Below are 20,891 nucleotides of genomic sequence, written 5' to 3' on the forward strand. Positions count from 1 at the left end.
GGTATGACTCTCTTCTGCACCCAAAACACCACCGCTGCTTTGTTCTGTAGACATTTAATTCTTAAGAATAAGAAAGTATCCTGCACTAGAAAGAAAAGAGAGCACTATAGATGGATGGTCCTAATTACCTGGAGGTATAGGGGGCCACTTTGGTGATATGGAGCTACTTGTTTCCAGCTGTAGAACAACTCACCCTTCTACACCACATTTTAATTATTTTAATGCACATTATCGTGCATATTATTCACATTAATGCTTATATAATATATATTTACTCTACCTCTATTTCTTGTGCAGTTGGCCACATGCTAACTTAATTTGATTTGCTCATACTATGTTTTTATTTTACTAGATTTCTACTTATATTTTAGTTGAATCCTATTTGGTTTTATTTTATCTTTATTTTTACTCATCAGTGTTTTCCACTTGTGGATGTTTTCAATGAACTTTTCACTTCTGGAGTCTTACTTCTGCACAGAAAAGAGTTGTACAGTTGTACACAAGGTCAAACAAGACAACGAAAAGTCTTCAGTTTGCACATCTACACATAGAAAATGTAACGTAATGTTGCACTTATTACGAACTTTCGGTGAACTTATTTTGACTTGTTATGAACTCATGTGGGATAAAGGGTCACATAAGCAAATACAGACAGTGTATATGAGAGGTGTGAATAACTAAATTCATATGTGGGTATCATGGCTGCCCGGGACGCAGGACATGCAGCTGGAAAGACATTACAGCAGCTTTCTGTGCTGCTTTTAGGTCTTCTTTTTAACAATAATCGTGTCTGTTTTTAGACTCAAAGTTGCATCTTCATACTTCAAATGCCACAGTTGTTTTTGCTTAATATTTCTTTTTCTTTTGTATGTAAAAAACAAAAAAAAACACATACTCAATCAATACATACATATACATCCATTCATGGTCTGACAGGAACCATCCTCCACTGTCCACACATTTCATCCACAGACCTTCGCCTGATGTCTGTGTGTGTGGTGACTCTAAATTTCCCAAAAATGATTAGAAATCACACAGAAGTCAAGAAACCATACGGAAGCCTTAGCGGTATTTTATTTATCACAGGCAAGTGTACTAACAAACTCAGACTGGAACAACCCAACAACAAACATCTGGGGTGTAGGATAGTCTTGGTGTGTGTTTTACACGTTTTGTGCTGAGCCACAGATGTGTGCGATTCGTTTGCTTACTCATCTTTTTCTTGGCAATACAATATTGTTTTTTGTTCTTGTCAAATATTTGATTCGATGCCTGGAAATTCTTTCTTGTTGTTCTGATGTCCAGGTCACACTAACCTAAACCATTCCTGGCTTATTACTTTCAGAGTTCCCTCTCAACCTATTTCTTTTAACCTCTTTATTCATAGTATGCATACACAGGCATATGGAATTTCTCTAAGAGTGTGTGTTTCCCATGTTACTAAGATGTCACATGCATGCATCTGACATCTCAGTAACACAGTCTCTCCCTCTTCGTTTAACAGGACACAAGATGGAATGTTTTTGCCTCTCATGCATCCAGCCACTAATCCCTTCATTTTTCCCCAGTCATTTGAAGTGATTATAGTTTGTCAGGTCCCGGATAGAGGTGATACATATAAAGTTCATCAAGTGTGATAGTTGAAAGAAACCTGCACTTAAACAATATCAGTTTTCTTGGCACCTTTCATACCGGGACTTACTGAATGACGCCCACATACTTCTCACATATGGTAACCAGATTCCCGAAATGAAATCCGTGGAGATTTCCAGCAAGCAGATAACAAAAAAAAAAAAAAAAATTATTTTTATCAGGGAGGGAGAGTTTGTCAGGGAGCTGGTCATTGACTTCAGGAGGAAAAGGACACCAGTGGACACCATCCGGGGCCTGGAGGTGGAAGTAGTGGACAGCTACAAGTACCTGGGAACTTGGGAGTCTAAATGAAAAACAGACTGGACTGGAGGACAACAGTGATGTTGTGTACAACAGCCTTAGTAGACTTAACTTTCTCAGGAAGCTCAGGTCTTTCAGTGTGTGCAGTGAGTTACTTAAGTCTTTCTACCAGTCTGTTGTAATGAGTGTCCTGTGCGTTGTTGTGAATAGTTGGGGGAGTAGTTCCAGCTGGACATGTTATCGATAGGGAGTTGAAGTCACTTGTCTCAGTGAGGGGCAGTAGCACACTGAATAAACCATTATGGAAAACAGACCGATTCAGCTCCATTGCCACGCTACAAAACGTCTTTTATTGGCTACTCTACCCAGCTGTATAAAAGCTCATGTTTTTGTAACAATAAGCATATTTGACCAGTTAATTTCCCCCAGACATTAATGAAGAAACTGGGACAATTACAGTTTTATTGATTTTGACATATTCACTCATATTTAAATCATAATGATCAAGTGTAACAGCAGGAATAGAGAGTAACAGGAGTAATAGAGTGATAAAAATAGGTAATAGTAGAGTGAAATACTTAATAAGACAGAATAAGGTAATATACTGAACCTCAGGGTCCTTTTTTTCGTTGTTATTTGAAAAAACATCCAAAGACAACATCTCCTTCTATTGCTACATCGATGGCGCACAGATCTACGTCCCACTCAGTTCTCAAAGTCAGACTGACTCACTCAAACAAAAACATAAATAATAAAAAAAAAAAGACATCAAAGACTGGTTGACTCAGAACTTCCTCCAGCTGAATGAGGACAAGACAGAAGTCTGACTCTTTGCCTCCTCCTATAACACACCATGCGCAAAGGACCTGGGTGTTTTATTATCCAACAGTTGTGTTATTTATTTCTTCTCCTTAAAACATCAACATCTTTGTTGATCCTTCATTCTGAATTTCCCAGTTTCCTACTTTAGGTTCTCTAAGAAGTTTGCTTAGGTTGGTCTCTGTGGCAAGTTGTATGTTGAACCAAGTTTCCAGAAAACTCTGATCACCTTTTGACCTTAACAAACCGTTTGACTGTTTTTCCATGAGGACTATGAAGTACCTCATCAGGAATTCCCAACTGTGAACATTTCCTGAGATATTCTCAATGACTTTCTCCCTCCTTTCTCTTAAGTAGTTAACAGGTGGGCTATCTTTAGCATAGTTATGTTCCTGCAGGTGGGTGACATGTGTGACCCTGTGATCTCCTTCCCACTCATCAGGTTTGCTTTCATCCGTACAAAAAGGTTTTAATGGCTCACTATGAACATAGTAGGTACTTGGGTGGCATGGGAGGCCTCTGCTGAGACTTACACCTCTTGTTCCTCATACAGTGAACCCTCGCTATAACGCGGTTCACTTTTCACGGTCTCGCTGCTTCATGGATTTGCATCATGCATTGTGTTCTGCATTCTGATTGGCTAAACAGTCTCTCCGCGTCTTCTCTACCTGTGTGTCAATAACGTTATGGTTTAATATGTACACGTACATAAAACCGCTTGCCAAATTGAAGTTTGCTAATTCTCTTGCAATTTCAAGTTTCTCTAAAACCCATAATGTCGACAAAACGTTCTGCACCGACAAAGGCACTTGCGGTCGGGCCCAAAAGGCAGAGGAAGATGCTAACTATCGCAGAAAAAGTTAAACTTCTGGACATGCTAAAGGAAGGTAGAAGCTATGCGGCTGTAGGTCGCCATTACGGAATTAATGAATCTTCCGTTCGTTTCATAAAGAAGGAGGAAAATAACATAAGGACGACAGCAACAATAAGTTTTAATAAGGATGCAAAAAGGGTTGCAACTGTCCGCAACAAGACCGTGGTAAGGATGGAGTCTGGTTTAGCTTTGTGGATTAACGACTGCAGAAAAAAACCCATCACGCTGGATACGAACGTTATCTGCACAAAAGCTAGAACACTGTATCAAACCTTTGCTGACAGCGACAGTGACGGTGCTGATCCCCGCAATATTAACCCTTCAGTTAGTATTGATGATTAAATTTTTTTTTTATTTATTTATAACTATATTATTTTACAGTACAGTACAGTAGTTATTTGTAAAAAAAACAAAAAAACAACAACAAACGTTTATACAGTACTTTTATTTGTTAAACAAATGCTTGGGCCTGTAAAAAGGTTTTGTTCCTTGCTTTCAATGTTTTATGGAGTATTTCATTGTATAATAACTGTAAAAAAATAAAGGTTTCTACTTCACGGATTTCGCCTATCGCGGGTTCTTTTTGGAACGTAACCCCCGCGATAAACGAGGGTTCACTGTACGTCGTTTTGTCAACACTTCTCAATTTTTGTCATCCCTCTCTTGTTCCCTATTTTTCCCCAGCTTAGACACTGATTCACTAGGAATAGGCTTCTCATTTCTCTTGGGGGCCCCTGGGCCTGGTTTAACTGGTTAACCATTTCTACCAAACAGGTCTCGACTGCGACCTCATCCTCGGGCGAATGGGCTTCGCATTTCAGTCCAGCAATGCTCCCCTGTATCTGCTGTGTATCTTTCTCTGACAGGCCTAATTTATGCCTAATTATCAGAGTTCTGCAGAGACATAATTTTTCTTTTTTTCCATGTTTACCAGAGGATGTGCAACCCCTGCATGTATGAATGTAGGGATCCTCCTTCAACACTAGTCTCTCTCAGTAACCAGCCAGATCTTAATTTCTCCTTTAGTTTCTTCTTCTTCCTTTAGTTCCTGCTACTATTGCATCTAAGGTCTCTGATTGGGGGCTCTCCCTCCTGTCTTGTAACTGCTCTCCGAGTCTTAGTCTTTGTTCTCTAGTGACAAATGATCACGCGTTCAGTGGGTCTACACCTGATACAACACTCTTAAGACTATTAGTTTAACAGTACCTTTCAACCGTTCACATGCCCCACGTTGGGCGCCATGTCTCTGTATCTTGGTTCTACCCCAAAACCTTATTGTATTCATATCAGCTGGTCAAGGCTAATTAATTAGGGAGGCCGAGCTCATACGGATAGGTCAAATCAGTTTCCGAATTACAGTCGTGTCTATTACATGTCAGCTCAACGATTAATGTAATTCCTCTTTCTTTTACAGACAACAGCCTATTTAAACAGGAGAAGAATGGCCTGGATGTCTTTTCCCTTGTAAAGGTTCCTTGGTAGTTTCCTTGATTGCAGAAAGCATGCAAAACATGCAAAGCATGCAAAACTCCAAAAAAAGTTTTATGGAGCAGGTTGTGGCTCAAGTCAATCTCCTACACACAAGCAGAGACGCCAATGAGTAAAATAACACCTTCTGTATAAGGGCACAAGGGTCTAACCTATCTTTCACTATCAGTATTGAACATCTTGTCCATGGTAACTGAAATGCGTCAGAAGCGACACACTTGCAATAGGGCATCCTGTCAAACCTTTCTACAGGATGTTGTGGTTAGCACAGTAGGCTCAGTTACATGTGAACTTTAAATGTCAAAAACAGATTTTTATAAAAAACAAAAACAAACAATAACAATAATTTTGATTTATTCTGTATAATGATCCAGATTCTATGACATGTTTGTTTTATTTTACTTGTGTTTGGATGAATATCAATTGTTGTGTTTGTGTATTTGTATTTTCTTATCTTGTATTTTCTTATCTTGTATTTTCTTATCTGAAAATACAAATATGGTTTGAGTCTGAAATTAAATGTATTATTATTATTATTATTATTATTATAAACATATATATACAAATGCATATATAAACACACACACACACACACACACACACACACACACACACACACACACAGGTGGAGTAACCAACCATTCAGGACCGTTACAGAGAGTGAAACTGGCACTATTTCAGGGGTGTCTTGCATTAAAAATAAATACTTTTTAGGAAATATATAGTTTCATTTGAATCAAATGTCTGTCTCACTTACGATGCCCTGGCTGTCATTATCATATTCGTGGTAACAGAAGTTCCCTTATTAGTGTGTAGTATATTATCTTCTTGTTTTTCTTTTCTGTCCCTTTCCTGTGCTTGGGGGTTGTGAAGTCTGTATAAAGTTAAAGGTTAAAGGTTAAAGGTCAAAAGGTCATTTACCAGATGCCAGTTCGTAAAACGAACCAGGACATACAACCTAAAGCTTTGTTTGTGTATGGGGGTTCTCGGGGATGACCATCCTATATAAGGTGACTGTGGGAGCTGAATGGCAGAGGGGATTCGACGATTGGCCAGAAGCTCTCTCAGATTCGGCAAGAGTTTGACATTGTTCTTTCTTGTAAATAAACCTTTTTAAATGCAAGATAAGACTTGTCAGCGGTGATCACTTCTTTCTTCAGCACATCAATATACAACAAGTGTCAGGAAGGAAGTGCCCTGTTTTATGCCTTTACTGTCAGAAGCAACAGACTTTGACCTAACGGACAGAGTTTCAGATGGGCTCCAGCTGCAGACCTCAAAAGTAACTGAAACCGGGCACCGGTTCCTCCGGAGGAAGTGACGCTCACAGGTGTTTCACTAATGATACTGGAGAACAGCTGGTTAGACTGCGGCCTATAACTAGTCCGATACTGCTAGATTTGGTTTCGGTCCGATACCATTTAAATACAGGGCCAGTATCGCCGATATCGATATCGCCACTTTTGTTCTTTAAAAATTAATCAATAAAATAATTAAAGTGGATGCACCATCAATCTGAATCAATCTAAATCTGAATCAATTTTCATGACTTTGAAGTGTTTTTGTAATTTTCCTTTTGGATTATTAATTAGTTAAAATCCAGTACAGAATTTGGACAAAGTTTATAAGTAAATAGAAAATTCTTTGTTATCACAATAAAAGCTTTTGTTCAGAAAAAAACACAAAAATATCACTTGAAAACAAATGAAAGCAAATTAATTTTCAGATGGAGTGTTCATAAACTACAATACAAGTTTAAAACTAAGCAATTTGTTTAATTTCCAGTAAATGCTATTGCATTCATTTAAATAAAACGCTTTAATGGGATAAATGTATCATATCAAGGTTTACTGTGACAGTAGCAGCAGCCTCTTTAATGAAATGCTACAACAGAAACTGAAACTTAAGCACTGATTCCATCGCCTAAGTATCGATCCGATACTGAAACCAGCGTGGTATCTATACTATCGATACGTTGGATCGATCCGCCCAAGTCTCAGTTCCTCTTTCTACTGCAACCATCAGCCAGATGTTTCCTGTTTTTTTTATACCATCGAATCATTACCAAAATCAGAGGAAGCGTTTCTTAACCATTTGCCACTTTGTGAACCTATGAACTGGACATGGCTACAGGAAATAAAATCACTTTTAATTTGGGCACTCATTGAAATACTTTGGAGATTCTAAGTTTCAACCCTAGTGTCTGTGAAGGTTCTCAGTCATCCAGGTCATGGTAATCCAAAAAAGCGTTGAATAAGGTCAGCTGGACTTGTAGAATTTCTTGAAGACGTTTCGCCACTCATCCGAGTAGTTTAAATAGGAATAAACTGGGGTCACTAATTACCATAATGGCTGCTACTTACCTGTCCTTGAATGGTGGGAACTGTGTGCCTAGGCTACTTACCCTATGAACAGCGCTCTAATGAAGCTATTGTCAATGGGAGCCTGGAGGCTCAAGGTGTGAATGTTGTTGAAACTTCTTGGGGAAAGAAGTCAAAACTGAATTATAAATAGATGGTAAATTAAATCTCAGTCCACCTCCTCTGTTTAGAGAAGGTTTTTCCACTTTCCACTGAGATGGCTTCCTTTTGTGTGGGCGTTTTGTCTTTGGGGTGGACTAGTTTCTGTCTTAGTGTGTTGCCAGGTTTGAAATAAACTGGGCTGCGGTGTTTACCAAAGAATTCTCCTCAGTTTCTCCGATACACCAGCTGTGTAGGGGATGGTGCTGTTCTTCCTTTTGCTGAGCACAGCAACTATTTAAACCTCAATTTCCCAACTAGTTTATCAGAACTGAAGAAGCTACTCGGACTCGGTTAACTTTTATTGTTGTGAAAATTTTCATATATTTACATTTTTTTAATTTTCATGGAGAAAATTGAGATGAATTTAACGTATGTGGTTCCTTGTGATCAAGTGATAAACGATGTGTTCAGAGCGTTAGAACATAAGAGCTGATTCAGGCACTTGTCAGCATTATCATATTAGACACTCATCATTAGGACACTTTTTCTTTCTTGGGACCTAATAAAGCAGATATACTCAGCAATTATCTTCTACATATCATGTGCCCTTACAAACACACGTGCCCTTGTGAGGTATACAGTAGATATACTTTATATTTTAGGCCTTAAAATTATACCACATTACTAATTATGATTCATTGCACCCACAAAGGGTTTAAAATGTGTAAAAAAAAAAAAAAAAAAAAAAGTGTGTCCCCGTGGGAGGGAGCGGAGTGGGGGGGCGTGTCTCAGAGGAGGACAGTGCCAGTGTGCGCCTCCGTTTTTCAGACCGGGGAAAAGTGAGTCCTCCGCCCGTTTTTTTTGTCACATGGATCTATTTCAGGCGCATGGAAGGATATGGAAGTAACTGCAGAAAGACGAGATTTCCGACACTCGGACTGCATAACACCGCCGGAGCTGAGGCGCTGATCGGTCAAAGGAGAAAAAGTAAGTTTGCTCGCAGCTGATCGAGCTCACAGCGGATGTTATTTTAGCGATGAGCGATGCATGCCGTCAGCAAACTACTCGTTGGCGTGCGCTGGCGGTCTTAATTTGGAAAACCCACTTGTCTGAGGAAGCTGAGTTGCGTTTCCTAAACTCATAATATAATCCAACCAGTAAAATATTCATCTTAAAGTGGGACAAAGTAAAAATTCCCGCTGAATTGCGGCGTTGTTGAAAATGAAAACAAAGAAAGTGACACGGAAGCAATGGCAAAATACACGAATCTGTGTACGCCGTGCAAAGATTAATTGTTGTTTGTTTAAAGTAAGTTTTTTTTTTTTTTTTTTAAATCACTATGACACGCGTTTCTGTTGTTCTGGCGACATACCAGGCTCTACATTTCAAACCACTGACACGTGAGATGGACAACAATGATCGTCTCCTTCCTCAAAAGAAGGAATGGAATTGGATGCTCAATGCAGTTTTGTGGAGTTGTCTCCTAGGCGGTTTATACTTGTGCGTAAAGTTGACGGAGACGGATTATTCTGCGCCTCCCCAGAAATATAACCAGAGCGCATGAGGCGTGTTTGGTCCGCTTGGTAGTAGCGTGTTTCGGCTTCAGGATTTCCAGCTGCGTCTGACCTGTAATGTGGTCTTTTAGATGTTTGTATGAGCCTGACGAATGCTGTTGGGTGTGGTTAGGCGTGGGTTCTATCATTTTTTAGCACTGACGTTTTAAACCATCATGAAATAGACATCTGGAGAGGTTTGTGCTAGGGAATAGATCTAATGAGAAGAAAATAGTGCTGCCCAATGACATTCTGTCAGCTCGATGACATGGAATGACATGGCATGACAACATAACACAACGTGCTGATATGACCTGGTGTAATGATAAAAGAGTAACGTGGCGTAGTGATTTTTTTGCAGTATCGGGGGTAGCGGCATGTTCTAGTCCAGTGAGGATCCCATGGATGGTGGGGGTGGGGGTGGGAGGGTAGAAGGGGGCTGTTTCAGTCCATAAATGAGAGTTTGTTTATTGTGTGTGAGTGTTCAACAGTCTTGCAGCCAAGGTGAAAAAAACAGTCTCTGAATCGTGACATCCTGCTGCAGATGCTGCCGAACATCCGGACAAATGTCAGCAGGGAACCCAGTCCATGCCGGGGGTGGGTGGAGTCAGAGGAGATGCCTTGGGCTCTGGTCAGGCTTCTGTGAACGCCTTGTGCATTCCTACACACAGTGCCTCTTATGCCTGTCCATTTATTTATTCTGGAAAACTGATGCATACATATTTGTGAGCTGCAAACCTTCTCTCGTTGTTCAGGTGTGTTCTGGTTTGGTCCACTCAAGTTCTCACTTACTTCGTCTGTAGGATGCCCCCACAGCTTGTATTTAGGAGACACGCGCTTTCCCCCCACATCTGAAGCTGTGTGGTTTGGCTTTCCTCATCATTAGGACTCCCGCTGTCAAAGATGTGAGAAGGGTATGTGTGGCTAAATGGGGGGAAGGGAATAGCACCACCCCCACTAGCGGTATTTTCTGTGGTTTTCCCCTTAGGAAAATACGTGGGTTTAACGGTTAACCTTACTATAGCCCATTTGTGGCCTTTAGATATGATCACAACTTCATCAGTTAAACCGAATGAACATTGTATTGCTGTGTTTGTGTGTGTTTTTTTTTAATGCACAAAGAAGATGATGTTGAAATAACCATGGGGAAGGAGCGAGATAAAGTTGTTGTTACGTGGTTAAGGTGGTTATTTACTTTGAAAAGACATGATTGTGAGAGTTTTGCTTTTTTTGGAAAAGAGCTGTGCCCAGCCCCTGTTTGTTAACCCTAGATCACTAATAGGTGATTTTCAGCTGGTCCTCAGTCTGAAGAGGTTTTCAGCTGGTGTCCAATTCAGTTCAGGAAAGTCTTCTCTTATCAGGAGTCAGAGTTCAGAGTAGCAAAATGATCTTTTAATGCTGAGAATAAGTTGTAAGGTCTCATGCTCCCTCTTTTATACTGTTAGGTCACAGGTCACGCCTTTTGATCGGCCCCTTACTAATTAATTTATATGTAGATAAAGAGTTCAACTGTGAAAGGTCTGCTAAGCAGGGTGGTATCTTATGTCTTATCAACGTTCAGTGTTTCTCCCAGTATTCCATATTTGTATTTGAAATTATGCAGAACTGTATTGTTTCATAGTTCAAATTGAAAGTTGTGAGTAGAAAGTAGGTTGAATTTGTAAAAGTACTGTATTGGGATCTCTTCTGTGCATGGCAATGGGCCAATAACCAGCATCAGAAGAGGCTCTGTCTCTTATCGTGCAACTTAACTGTAGTTTGATGGAGTGGAAAAGTGGTACACAGCTGTACGACCATGGCCGATGGATGAACTGCATGAGCCTGTGCGCGCAGAAAGATGGGTGCAAGAATACAGGCAGCGATATGGAGGCTAGGACTCACTCTTATTAGATACATGTATAGCATAAAATATTCTTTCCCATAGTGGTGTCTATATATTGTATTTAAATTAACACGACTTGAAATAAATATTTTTATTGGTCACCGTGCTGAGAGGTACCATCATGTCTTTTGCAACAAACTCTGTTATTGTGTGTGTGATTTCCAAGTGCTGTTTTGAATTACGCTCCATTGGTACTCGTTTCACAAATCTGCCACTTTAAGGAGTGTCGGTAAATTTCACGGAGCAGCAGATGAACCTCTCAGGCCTTTAGTCATGTCGGTAACGGCAGAATGTCTCGGCACGTTCGTCTCATGGCAAATGAGGGTTAGTAATGATTCAGACTAAGTGATCACTTTTGTTGATTTATTTGCAAATATTCTGCGCAGATTGAGACATACACTCAGAGTGAAACCCTAAGATCATGTCACACCGAATGCGAGGTGACAACAAGTTTTATAGACCACGCTCACCTTGGTTTTTGTGCTGGTTCACGTGGAGCCGGTGGAAAGGTAGATTCCCCTATTTACATCTTACTTCTGCATAGAAATGAGGTGAGAAGGTCCGAAGAAAGTGTTAGCGAGTTGCAAAACAGGAAACATCAGCGTTTCCTACCAGAAAGTTCAATACAGTGTTGCACTAATAATGAACTTTTAGGGAAGTTATGCCGAGCTTATTGTAACTTCTTATGAACTTTTAGCCCATTCTTATGAAAGTACTAAAAGGTCACAGAGAGCATAAATAAGAGAAGTAAAAATAAAACTGTAATTTTGCATTACAGTATCATTTTTACCAACCTGACTCCTGGAGTCATCGCCCATGGAGCATTATTTGTGTCAGTTGGAGTCTAAAAAGTGTCTCCGTCAGACTTGTTGCACCATTTTATATGGCTAACGTTAATGTTAACGCGCTAAAAGGACAACACCCTGTTTTCAATGTTTTTGTTTCTTATTATTCATTGTTTTTAACCATGCCTGCAAGTCGGGCAATCTTTTTATTGTTAGTGCGGTTTTCTGTAATTTGTATGCGTCTGCTACACAGCATATTACCCCATTGGGGGGCAATAAAGTAATTTGAACTTGAGGAAAGAAAAACTTGTGGAAAGACTTGAGTGTGTTTGGAGAAAAAAAACACATTGAATATTACACAGTTATGTGTAATGTAAGATATTTTTACACTTGCTAATATTTGTGATTCCCTTTTTCAGGAACGTTACCTCTACAACCTACTTCAAGGCTTGAAAAGGGACCAAAAATGCAGTATTTTGCATTGAACAACGGGCAGCAACAGCAGTTTGGATCGCATTTTCAACGCACACAAGCTGCTCCACATTTTACCCATGATGGACAGGGAAATCCTCAAGCTGCGACTGCAAATACCGTACTTCAGCACAGGACGGCAAACTCAGGAGCCCAGCCATCGCAGAGTTCTCATTTCAACTTTCACAGTGGAGCATACCCTGCAAGGCCGTCATTAAATAGGCAGACCTCTGCAGGTCCTCATCATGTCTCTTCTCATCAGATGGGTGGAGTGGATCCTTACAGTTATTCTAATATTCTTAGAATGTTGATTGAAAACTCACCATCCTCATCAAGTAATGTGCAAAGTGGAAACCCTGGTTTTCAGACCTCGTATGGATATAATGTTGCAAGGCAGCAAGATTTACATCAGAATTCTGCAACGCAGAGTCAGCCTATGAGGATGGCGACAAACGCTGTGTACTCTCAAGAAGACATGTCGACTTACTGGAAACAGACACCCGTGTCTCTTGACACGCAATCAAAAACATCACAGAATGTTTGCAGCAGCCCTTTAATGTCTGCCTCTGCAAACTCACAGACAGTTCATAACCGGCTCTACAGACAAAACAGCACTCAGCGTGGATACTCTCCTTCCAATCCACCAACAAGTTCTAATATGGCCAACTCCCTGCCTTTCAGAAATCCCACGACTGCAACAACAAACCTTTCCCCAAGTGCGCAGGTTTTGTACAATACCAACATGAGTCAGAAAACTCAACAATTCCCATCTCAACTCTGCTCATCATACAGTAGCGGTGTACACGCTAACAATGCTCATAACCCAAATTCATATAACCAGAATAAAGCCAGCGTTTTTTTGACAAAATCAAAAGAGCCTCCCTCTAATCCAGAGGGGGCAATCAGGGGCAATATGAATTCGGCATACTTAGGTCAGTACACTGCTCACCCTGATGGTCCACCCCCACCATACATTAGTTTGACTTACAGAGGCCAGCAGGGTGTGAGTAACAGCAGAATGACTGTGCCTAATCAAAATACACAACCTGTGACTTCAGCTTTTCCTGAAACGTATAAACTGGATTTCATCTCGGCCAGACCTCTCCATTCTGGACAGTCTTTAACTGAGACCCCTGAGAGTGCTATGTCAAGAGCAACCCACCCTGCAAATGTCCCATCCCAACAAAACTCTGCACCCGATGTCTTCTGTAGCAATCCAACAGGAAATGGAAGTGGCAGAAGCATGCCAGGCAACACATCTCTTCCTACCAATAACACTATTTCAAATGGGCTTCTCAATAAATTGCTGAGTGATACTCATCCTTTGGAAGAGGCCACTTCCACACTGAACAAGACCCATTTATCTAAGTCAAAGAGTTGTGAAATGCAGGAAATGCAGTCAGCAGTCAAACAAAGTGACAGCTCTGTTCTCTTGTCGCCTGGTCACACAGGAACAAGAGCTGTTGCTGTTGTGCAGCCGCTGTCTTTGGAAAGCTACGCCAGTGTGCGCACACCATCTATTGCCACAACAAGTGAATCTTCAAGTCACCCGGAGAAAATATATATTTTGGCAAACCCAGTGGGTGTTCATGCCAGAGAAGAATCTAACCTTTGCTCAGAATATGCAAGTCAAGAGGGTTCCAACAAATCTAGAGCAGCTTCAGATGATACTGTTGCTTTGTTGACTTCAGTTCCCCAGAACTCGGCGCTCAAATCTGTTGTAGATACTATCATTGCAAAAACTATTGAAAAATTTGTAATTTCTGAAGCACAAGTAAGTCCTAAAGACTCAAGTAAGCTAGAAACAGCTCCAACTGCTCATACTTTTGATCTATCCTCACTCCCAACAACTGCATGGACTAATGCCAACCTAACGAATTTAATAAAGGAATGCGAAAAGACTCAGATTAACCTGAAGCCTCCTACAGAGACTCCTGTCGGAGAACAACTTATACACATGTTTTGGAATAGCAGTGTCAGACAGTTAATAGAGGTGATCAAGGCAGGTGGCCACCAAAATCTATTCGTGAACGTTCATCAACACCTCAAGACACATGGGAAGTCAGACTCCGTCATACTGTGGCAAGTAAAGCAAGGCTGTATGGAGCAACTTAAAAACTGCCATGTCCTCAAAGACGGCGAAGTCTATTCAGAAGCGCCTTACAAGTCATCATGGTTGAATGTCAATGGGCAGCTGAATGACATAGACAATGAATCTGAGTGTCATGTAGATCAGGTGAAGACTGTGAACCATAGTCCTCCACCAACTTTAAGGGATGTTCCCATAGAAGTCGTACCAGGAACACAGCTTGAGCCTGTTAACTTGTGTGTAGAAAAACAAGCCTGCACAGCTGAACCTCCCTCAACTCAGGCGTCCTCCCGTAATGAGAAAGCACTCAAACCTGCTTACCCAGGTAAAGGAACCCAAGCCTCCACTATTGAAGAACCCTCAGCTCAAACTGCAACCCCCGAGGAGATGGAGTTTGAACCTGCTTGCCCGGCTAAAGAAACACAAGCCTCCACCACCGTAGCACCTTCAGCTCAAACTGCACCACCCAATGAGACAGACAGTGTAGACTCTAGTGACGAGTGTTACTCATTTAAAATTGAAGTTTTATCTCCAGAAGAAGCCAAACATGTGTTTGGGCAAATACAAAGTAGTCAAGCAAAGAATGTCGCGAGCAAGTCTGTGGAGGTTAATAGAGATGCAACACTGAGCAAGTCAGAGTCTGTCAAAATGGAACAAATTTGCTGCGTTACAAAGTGGATGCAAACAATTTTAGGGGCGGATGCTCCTAATGTGACTAAATGCAAATGCAAAGAAGAACAAAGTCCTAAAAAAATAACAGACAGAGTCCTCAAAGTTAACCCTACCATGGAAAGAAGTGCTCCAAAGAAGGCCAAGGAGAATGTTAAACGAATTATGACATCAAGTCGCCCAGAGGGTCCCAATAAACTCCTTGAAATCATTGACTTAACTGACAATGACATCATACCTCACTTGTCATCTAACCAGCAACCAAAGAACATTCCCCACATAAGTAATAACACCCAGTCAAACGTCGTAGTCATATATGAAAGTGCAGATGAAGATCTGTCTACCACTGAAACTGAAATTCCCCGGGTGTTGCCATATCTAGGCCTTAAGATGTCAGAATCCGGGGATGAGTGTGTGCAAGAAGAGAACAAATCTGCAGAAACCGTGCAAATGAGCTCTTCAGTCAGTAGCGAAAAAGAACCCGAAAAGTTCTACGGCCCCGACGACGACAGCTCCTTAAAAACATCAAGCAACGGTGAATCTGCACATCTGTCGGAGTCACCAATGGAAAGCAAAGCTGACCTCAAGACAACTTTCAGCCGCTCTGTCAAACATAAAAGAAAATGGAAAACACTAAGCAGTCATGACAATCTTTTTCCACCACACAATAATTCAAAGAAGTGCAAACGCAAAGTTGCTCGGGATTCTGAGCGCCACCTTGAGGTTCCTTCAGAACACACGAAGGTTTCTTCTGAAGTCATTCCGGCTCATCCTCTCCCCCCAAATGCTAGAACTGTAGAGTTGGTGCTGTTTGGTTCGACGCAAGGAGAGAAGCGTGTTTTAAAAGACACCAGAAAGAGACATGTGTCATCTTCAGAGGGTATGTCTAATGAGGCACAGAAGCCTCCAGATGTTCTCTCTGTGAACCTCGACTCCTCGGGGAAGGAGCCCAGTGAAGCTGTCTCCAGGGGGGAACATTCAGCCAAGCGATGGATTTATGAAAACTGGAAGAAGAGCTTTCAGCCGACCAATAACAGCTGCAAAATCAAACTAAAAACTGTGCAATGTCCCTCTGCCTCTGCATCCGGGCCAAGCTTTAAGAAAGGGAAGCTGCCTGTGTCGCCTAGGAGGAGGGCCTCGCATGGAAATGTCAAGCTGTCAAAGAGTTTATATAAGAAGAAGAGGTCCCTCTCTTGTGAACTGAAATTTGGAGAGAAGACAAAGGAGGAAATTCGCACACTAAAAAAGCCTGAGAGACGTAACACTGTAGGTGAAAGCACCAATGGCATGCACGAGAACAACGTGTTGAAGTTCAGCGTGTTACCCAACACCTTCACCTTCAAGGATGGATCCAGTGGGAGGAAGGAGACCAACAAACCCCTTTCAGGTGAATTAAGAGTTGATGCAATGTTTCTCCTAATGCAATCTCATAAAATGGGTTAACTTGTAAGAAAATATCCTGCAAAACACTGGACACTGCTGGTTTAGTTCTTAGCTCTGACTAAATCTACCAACTAAATCAGTTAATTCTTCAAAAAGGAAGACGGTAAAATATACACAATGATTGAATGAGGTACCATGAGCATGTTATGGATTTGTGAGTTAAATGTAAGTGGATGATAAATTAGGTGATACAAAATACATTTAAGTGAGTGCATTAAACAGAGCATAAATAATAAGCAGTATCTACCTAATGTTACTTAATTAGTTTGATATTTGGTTCACAGTGCTGTGCAAACAAACAGATTATTTAAAGTGTGCATGTGCAGAACAGTCCAGTAGTGCAGCGGCGATGGTGGTGTAACGATCTTTAATCAGACAGGTGTGAGTGGATTGGTTGTGTCGGGGTCATCGGGGGGTGGGGGCAGAGATCGGTAAGGTCACAGCTCTGGGGAAATGGGGGATAAGTGTCCTTTAGATTTTATCTGGCGCCTTTTTATTTTTAAGGCATTTTGTGAAGTAGAAGTTGAGCAGAATATTAATGTAAATACGTCAAGATATAAATTAAAATGCACAACAAACTGTCATAATTATCCTAATAAAAACAGTGACGTGGGGTCTGGCAGACTATCATAGACGCTACATTTCTCAGCTTTTAAATAAATGCTATGCATCGTGAGACGTTTAATCAAATTCCACGTGTGACCTCCCTTGTTGCAGAGTTTGCATCTTTTTTGGTTCAGGTGCCAATTATAGAATCCCCTCTCATTCATCCCCGACACTGTCCTTATATTGACAAAAAGACTGACAGCTGGTACTTTAACAACCGACAACTGGTCAATAACCTTTAACCTTACACCTTTTAAATGAACCCTCACGTGTAGCGTCCGCACAGCAATAGAGCTAATGGGGCTAAGCTAATTAAAAATTCAATGGCACCGAAATCTGTGTTGCTTTTCGGTCTGGTTACCCGGTGACATTATGGTACCAAGTAATGATTGATGTAGGCTCTATATATAAAATATGTGTCCAAGTTACTTCTCCACTAAATGTCTGACCTCTTTTCAGACGAGCCGGATGTTGATGAAGAAAAAGACCAGAGCCCCAATAAAGCTGCCAAGAAAGCGAAAGGTAACAAGTCTTCTTAAAGCACTTTTTTTGGCTAGAACTACATAAAAAAAAAAAAAACATTTCTCTAATTATTATGACTGAACTGCACCACAGGTTCATGGTATCCGAATGAGAAGAAGTGCAGCCAACCAGCGGCGTGTTCGCCTCCAGAGACCCCCAGTCTCTTCCACAGGTTTCAGAAGAAATACATAGAGAAGACTCAGACTTCCATGTAGCAATGAAGTGAGACCGCAAACTGCCTTCTCTCAGGAATGTATTTTATTTTATTTTTTTGTATTATTATTCAATACATTTACTCCCATGACTCTTAGTTAAATTATTCCTTTATATTTTTGTACTGTATATATTTTGCATGGAGTAAGTTCTGTTTTGTACGTAACGCTGTGATTGTTTACAGTGCCCAATTCCACTTCTGCTACAAAAAATTTTTACATGCAACACGATAAAGTGACAATTCATTTTTGTACCTACCTCTTTGTTTGTTTTAGTGATCAGTAAATAAATTCTCTTTATTTTTTCTTCTTTTGAGCCGTTGTACATTACTGGCACCAGAGAACAGGATGCACATGTGTGCAAGGCTGTCTTGAGTAAAGTAGGATCAAATCCAAAGCCACATTGACATTAGACACAAACCGCGAAGCATGCTTTGCTGTACAGACATGTAGAACTCTGTAATCGTCATTCCTCGTCCCCTTTTTAGGCAAATGAGGCGCCAGTGTCTGCTGACTCTTGCTTAGAGCTGACACCCAAACACCCAAACACTTTGATCTGTTATTAGACCGAAGTACCAGATAGCCTCCGATCTGTTTTGTAATGCAAATGACCCAAGTCCTTCCTGAACCACTACTGACTGTATACTGTCCTCATACAGCATGGGAGCTCTTACTTACAACGAGAAATGGCTTGTTGAGGGGGAAAAAAAAAATCATATTTCATAAGGTCTTCAGTAAAGAATATCAAAAAAGAAAAAGTGGGCGGTTATTTGATTTTCATTTTAAAATTCAAAAATTAAAACTGAAATTCAACTCATTTATCCGGGCTGAGAATGGAAAAACAAAACTATATATATAAAAAAAAAGTAAAATCAGAAATCAGAAACAAAAATGCCACATTTTTCATATTATGCAACCGGAAGTCGCTGTTTTCAAAGTAAGAGCATGAATGAGGGCGGTGCTGTGTTTATGGCAAGAATGTCCAAATATACAACCTGATTGTTGACATGGCAAAACAAGGCTTGTCATCTGCAGAAATCTCTGCACGCATATCCGATGTTAGCTATAGCTAACTCTTCCCTGATTATATGTAGCTATTTTTAGTTTTTAGCTAAAATATGCGACTTTTCTGTAGCCGTGTCTTCTTCCCCGAGTCACAGTCAAAGTTCAATGTCTCATATTGTTGCTAATGAGCAATATTTTTTTAAGAATCAGATCCAGACCTGGGAGCAAACACAACATTGTAACAGTGGGATAAGTCAATAAAACACCCAATTATAATCGCAAAGGTGCATATATCTGTCAAAAAAGATGTTCTTACCAGGATAATAGGTACAACGTTCTTTTGCCAAAGGGACCAAATTAATGAGCACTGAAAAGTACAAAAGTTGAACACAAAAGCATAGAGCCAGCATGGACTCACATTCCTCACGGAAACGGATTCGAGTTTGTATCTTTTCAAGAATAAACTTGTCGGTGATTTCATCGACTTCTTGTAAAGATTCTTTTTTGGACTTCAGGGGCACGTCAAGCACCAGTAAATTTCACAAGATCGTGTTTGAATAAAAGAGATTCAGGCCGTCATACGGCCCTGACCTGTACTTCATTGTTGTTTTTTGTTTTGTTTTTTTCTCAACAGAATGGACGGATAGGAAAGATGATCTAGATAAGTGTGTCTCAGCACGTACTTACCAACCAATGAATTCCTCTGAAGTCATACACATCAGATAGTTATTTCTGTTTTCCCTGGACTTGTTATAGGATGTAGTTACAGCTAAATGGAAAAAAGGCTCCTGAAATAAAACGAATCGAAAGGAATCTAACTTTGAATAATCAAACTAAAACACAAATGTGGCCTATTTTAGTGTATTTTGATGATCTGTTTAACCTGTAGACTAACGTGAGAAACTGAATTCTGTTGTACAAGTACACACTGATATATTCTTTTTTTGACAATCTGCACTTATGGTTACAGTTCATTTATGGGATTGGAAAACTCATGATTGTGCCATATAAGAACTTGATTGAAAGACCTCAGTAAAACAGCTAAAACATGGGAAACTATTATCTTTAATTTGCTTAAAGGAAGTACAATTACGCATTTGGGTGCATCTATTTGTGAATTTTTTATTAAATGTTTCGAAAACATAGGTTATGTTAGTAATTTTGTTTCAAAAACAAAACTATTTGTTTGTTGTCTACTATTATTTACCAAAATCCTAGAATATTTATATGATTCCATTGAAACCACTTTCAGAAAGTGCCATATATATTAGTAAAAACTGTATAAAATTAGCTGTGTAGTGTAAAATATAAAGGATGTGAAGACCTTTCCAGGTACCAGACACCATTATAATGTTCAGACTGGTTTTAAACAGCACATGACTTCCATTATTACCTTAAAACACAGTGGGAAAGCACCTGAGATTACACTTAAAAAAAAAGCAGACACTCAGAGCAGTTACTTAGGGCTGAAATCCCGGGATAAACTTCAAGAATAATTTCCGTTGTACTGAATAAATTCTGACTGCTTTGAACTCTAAACATGCCCAGAAATGTATTTTGAGAATTGTGCACAAACAAGCTGAGTAATTTGGAGCGGCTCTGTGGTTAGCGCTGATTCCTCCCAGCGAGAAGGAGTTCTGCATGTTCTCCCTGTGTCTGCGTGGGTTTTCTCCGGGCGCTTCGGTTCCCCCCCACCGTCCAAACACATGCTGTCCAGGGTTTACCCCACCTCACGTCCAATGACAGCTGGGATAGGCTACAGCGACCCCCAACACCCTAGTGAGGATAAGCAGTAGTAGAAGATGAGATGAATCTTGTCTTTATTTCAAAACCATATTTAAGTCACAATAACTATTATCATACAGGAATTACACGCTATCTTTACAATCCATGGCATACAAAACGAGATAAGATAGGACTCTGTTATTGTTCTGTAAAGTGCAGAGAAGAGATGGGGAAAAAAAGAAAAAGAAATCTGATGAATTTTGCTAGAGGCATTTCTTCAGCCTCCATTGTTCTTCTCTCACAATGATTGAATCCACAGGAGGGTAGAAGAGGATACCCCTCAAGCTTAAACCTCATGCTGAAATGTTTTCTCTGTGATGCTTCATCTTTTCT

The 20,891-nt window shown here is 40.4% G+C and overlaps 1 protein-coding gene across 1 annotated transcript; it reads left to right on the forward strand.

Annotated features, from left to right (window-relative positions):
* The first annotated feature begins 8,355 nt into the window (after nt 1–8,355).
* Nucleotides 8,356–18,078, forward strand: si:ch211-106e7.2. Its single transcript, XM_047597520.1, has 4 exons — nt 8,356–8,523; nt 12,176–16,372; nt 17,494–17,556; nt 17,650–18,078. The coding sequence occupies exons 1-4, from the start codon at nt 8,424–8,426 to the stop codon at nt 17,769–17,771; spliced, it is 4,482 nt and encodes a 1,493-aa protein (XP_047453476.1). The 5' UTR covers nt 8,356–8,423; the 3' UTR covers nt 17,772–18,078.
* The last annotated feature ends 2,813 nt before the right edge of the window (nt 18,079–20,891 follow it).

Source organism: Mugil cephalus, chromosome 10 (genome assembly GCF_022458985.1).
Source record: "Mugil cephalus isolate CIBA_MC_2020 chromosome 10, CIBA_Mcephalus_1.1, whole genome shotgun sequence".
Taxonomy (NCBI): Eukaryota; Metazoa; Chordata; class Actinopteri; order Mugiliformes; family Mugilidae; genus Mugil; species Mugil cephalus.

Coding starts and splice junctions, on each gene's coding strand:
- si:ch211-106e7.2 (XM_047597520.1), top strand. CDS start 8,424: ATGGAAGGATATGGAAGTAACTGCAGAAAGACGAGATTTCCGACACTC. Junction 8,524..12,175: donor GATCGGTCAAAGGAGAAAAA/GTAAGTTTGCTC, acceptor TCCCTTTTTCAG/GAACGTTACCTCTACAACCT. Junction 17,557..17,649: donor AGCTGCCAAGAAAGCGAAAG/GTAACAAGTCTT, acceptor ACTGCACCACAG/GTTCATGGTATCCGAATGAG.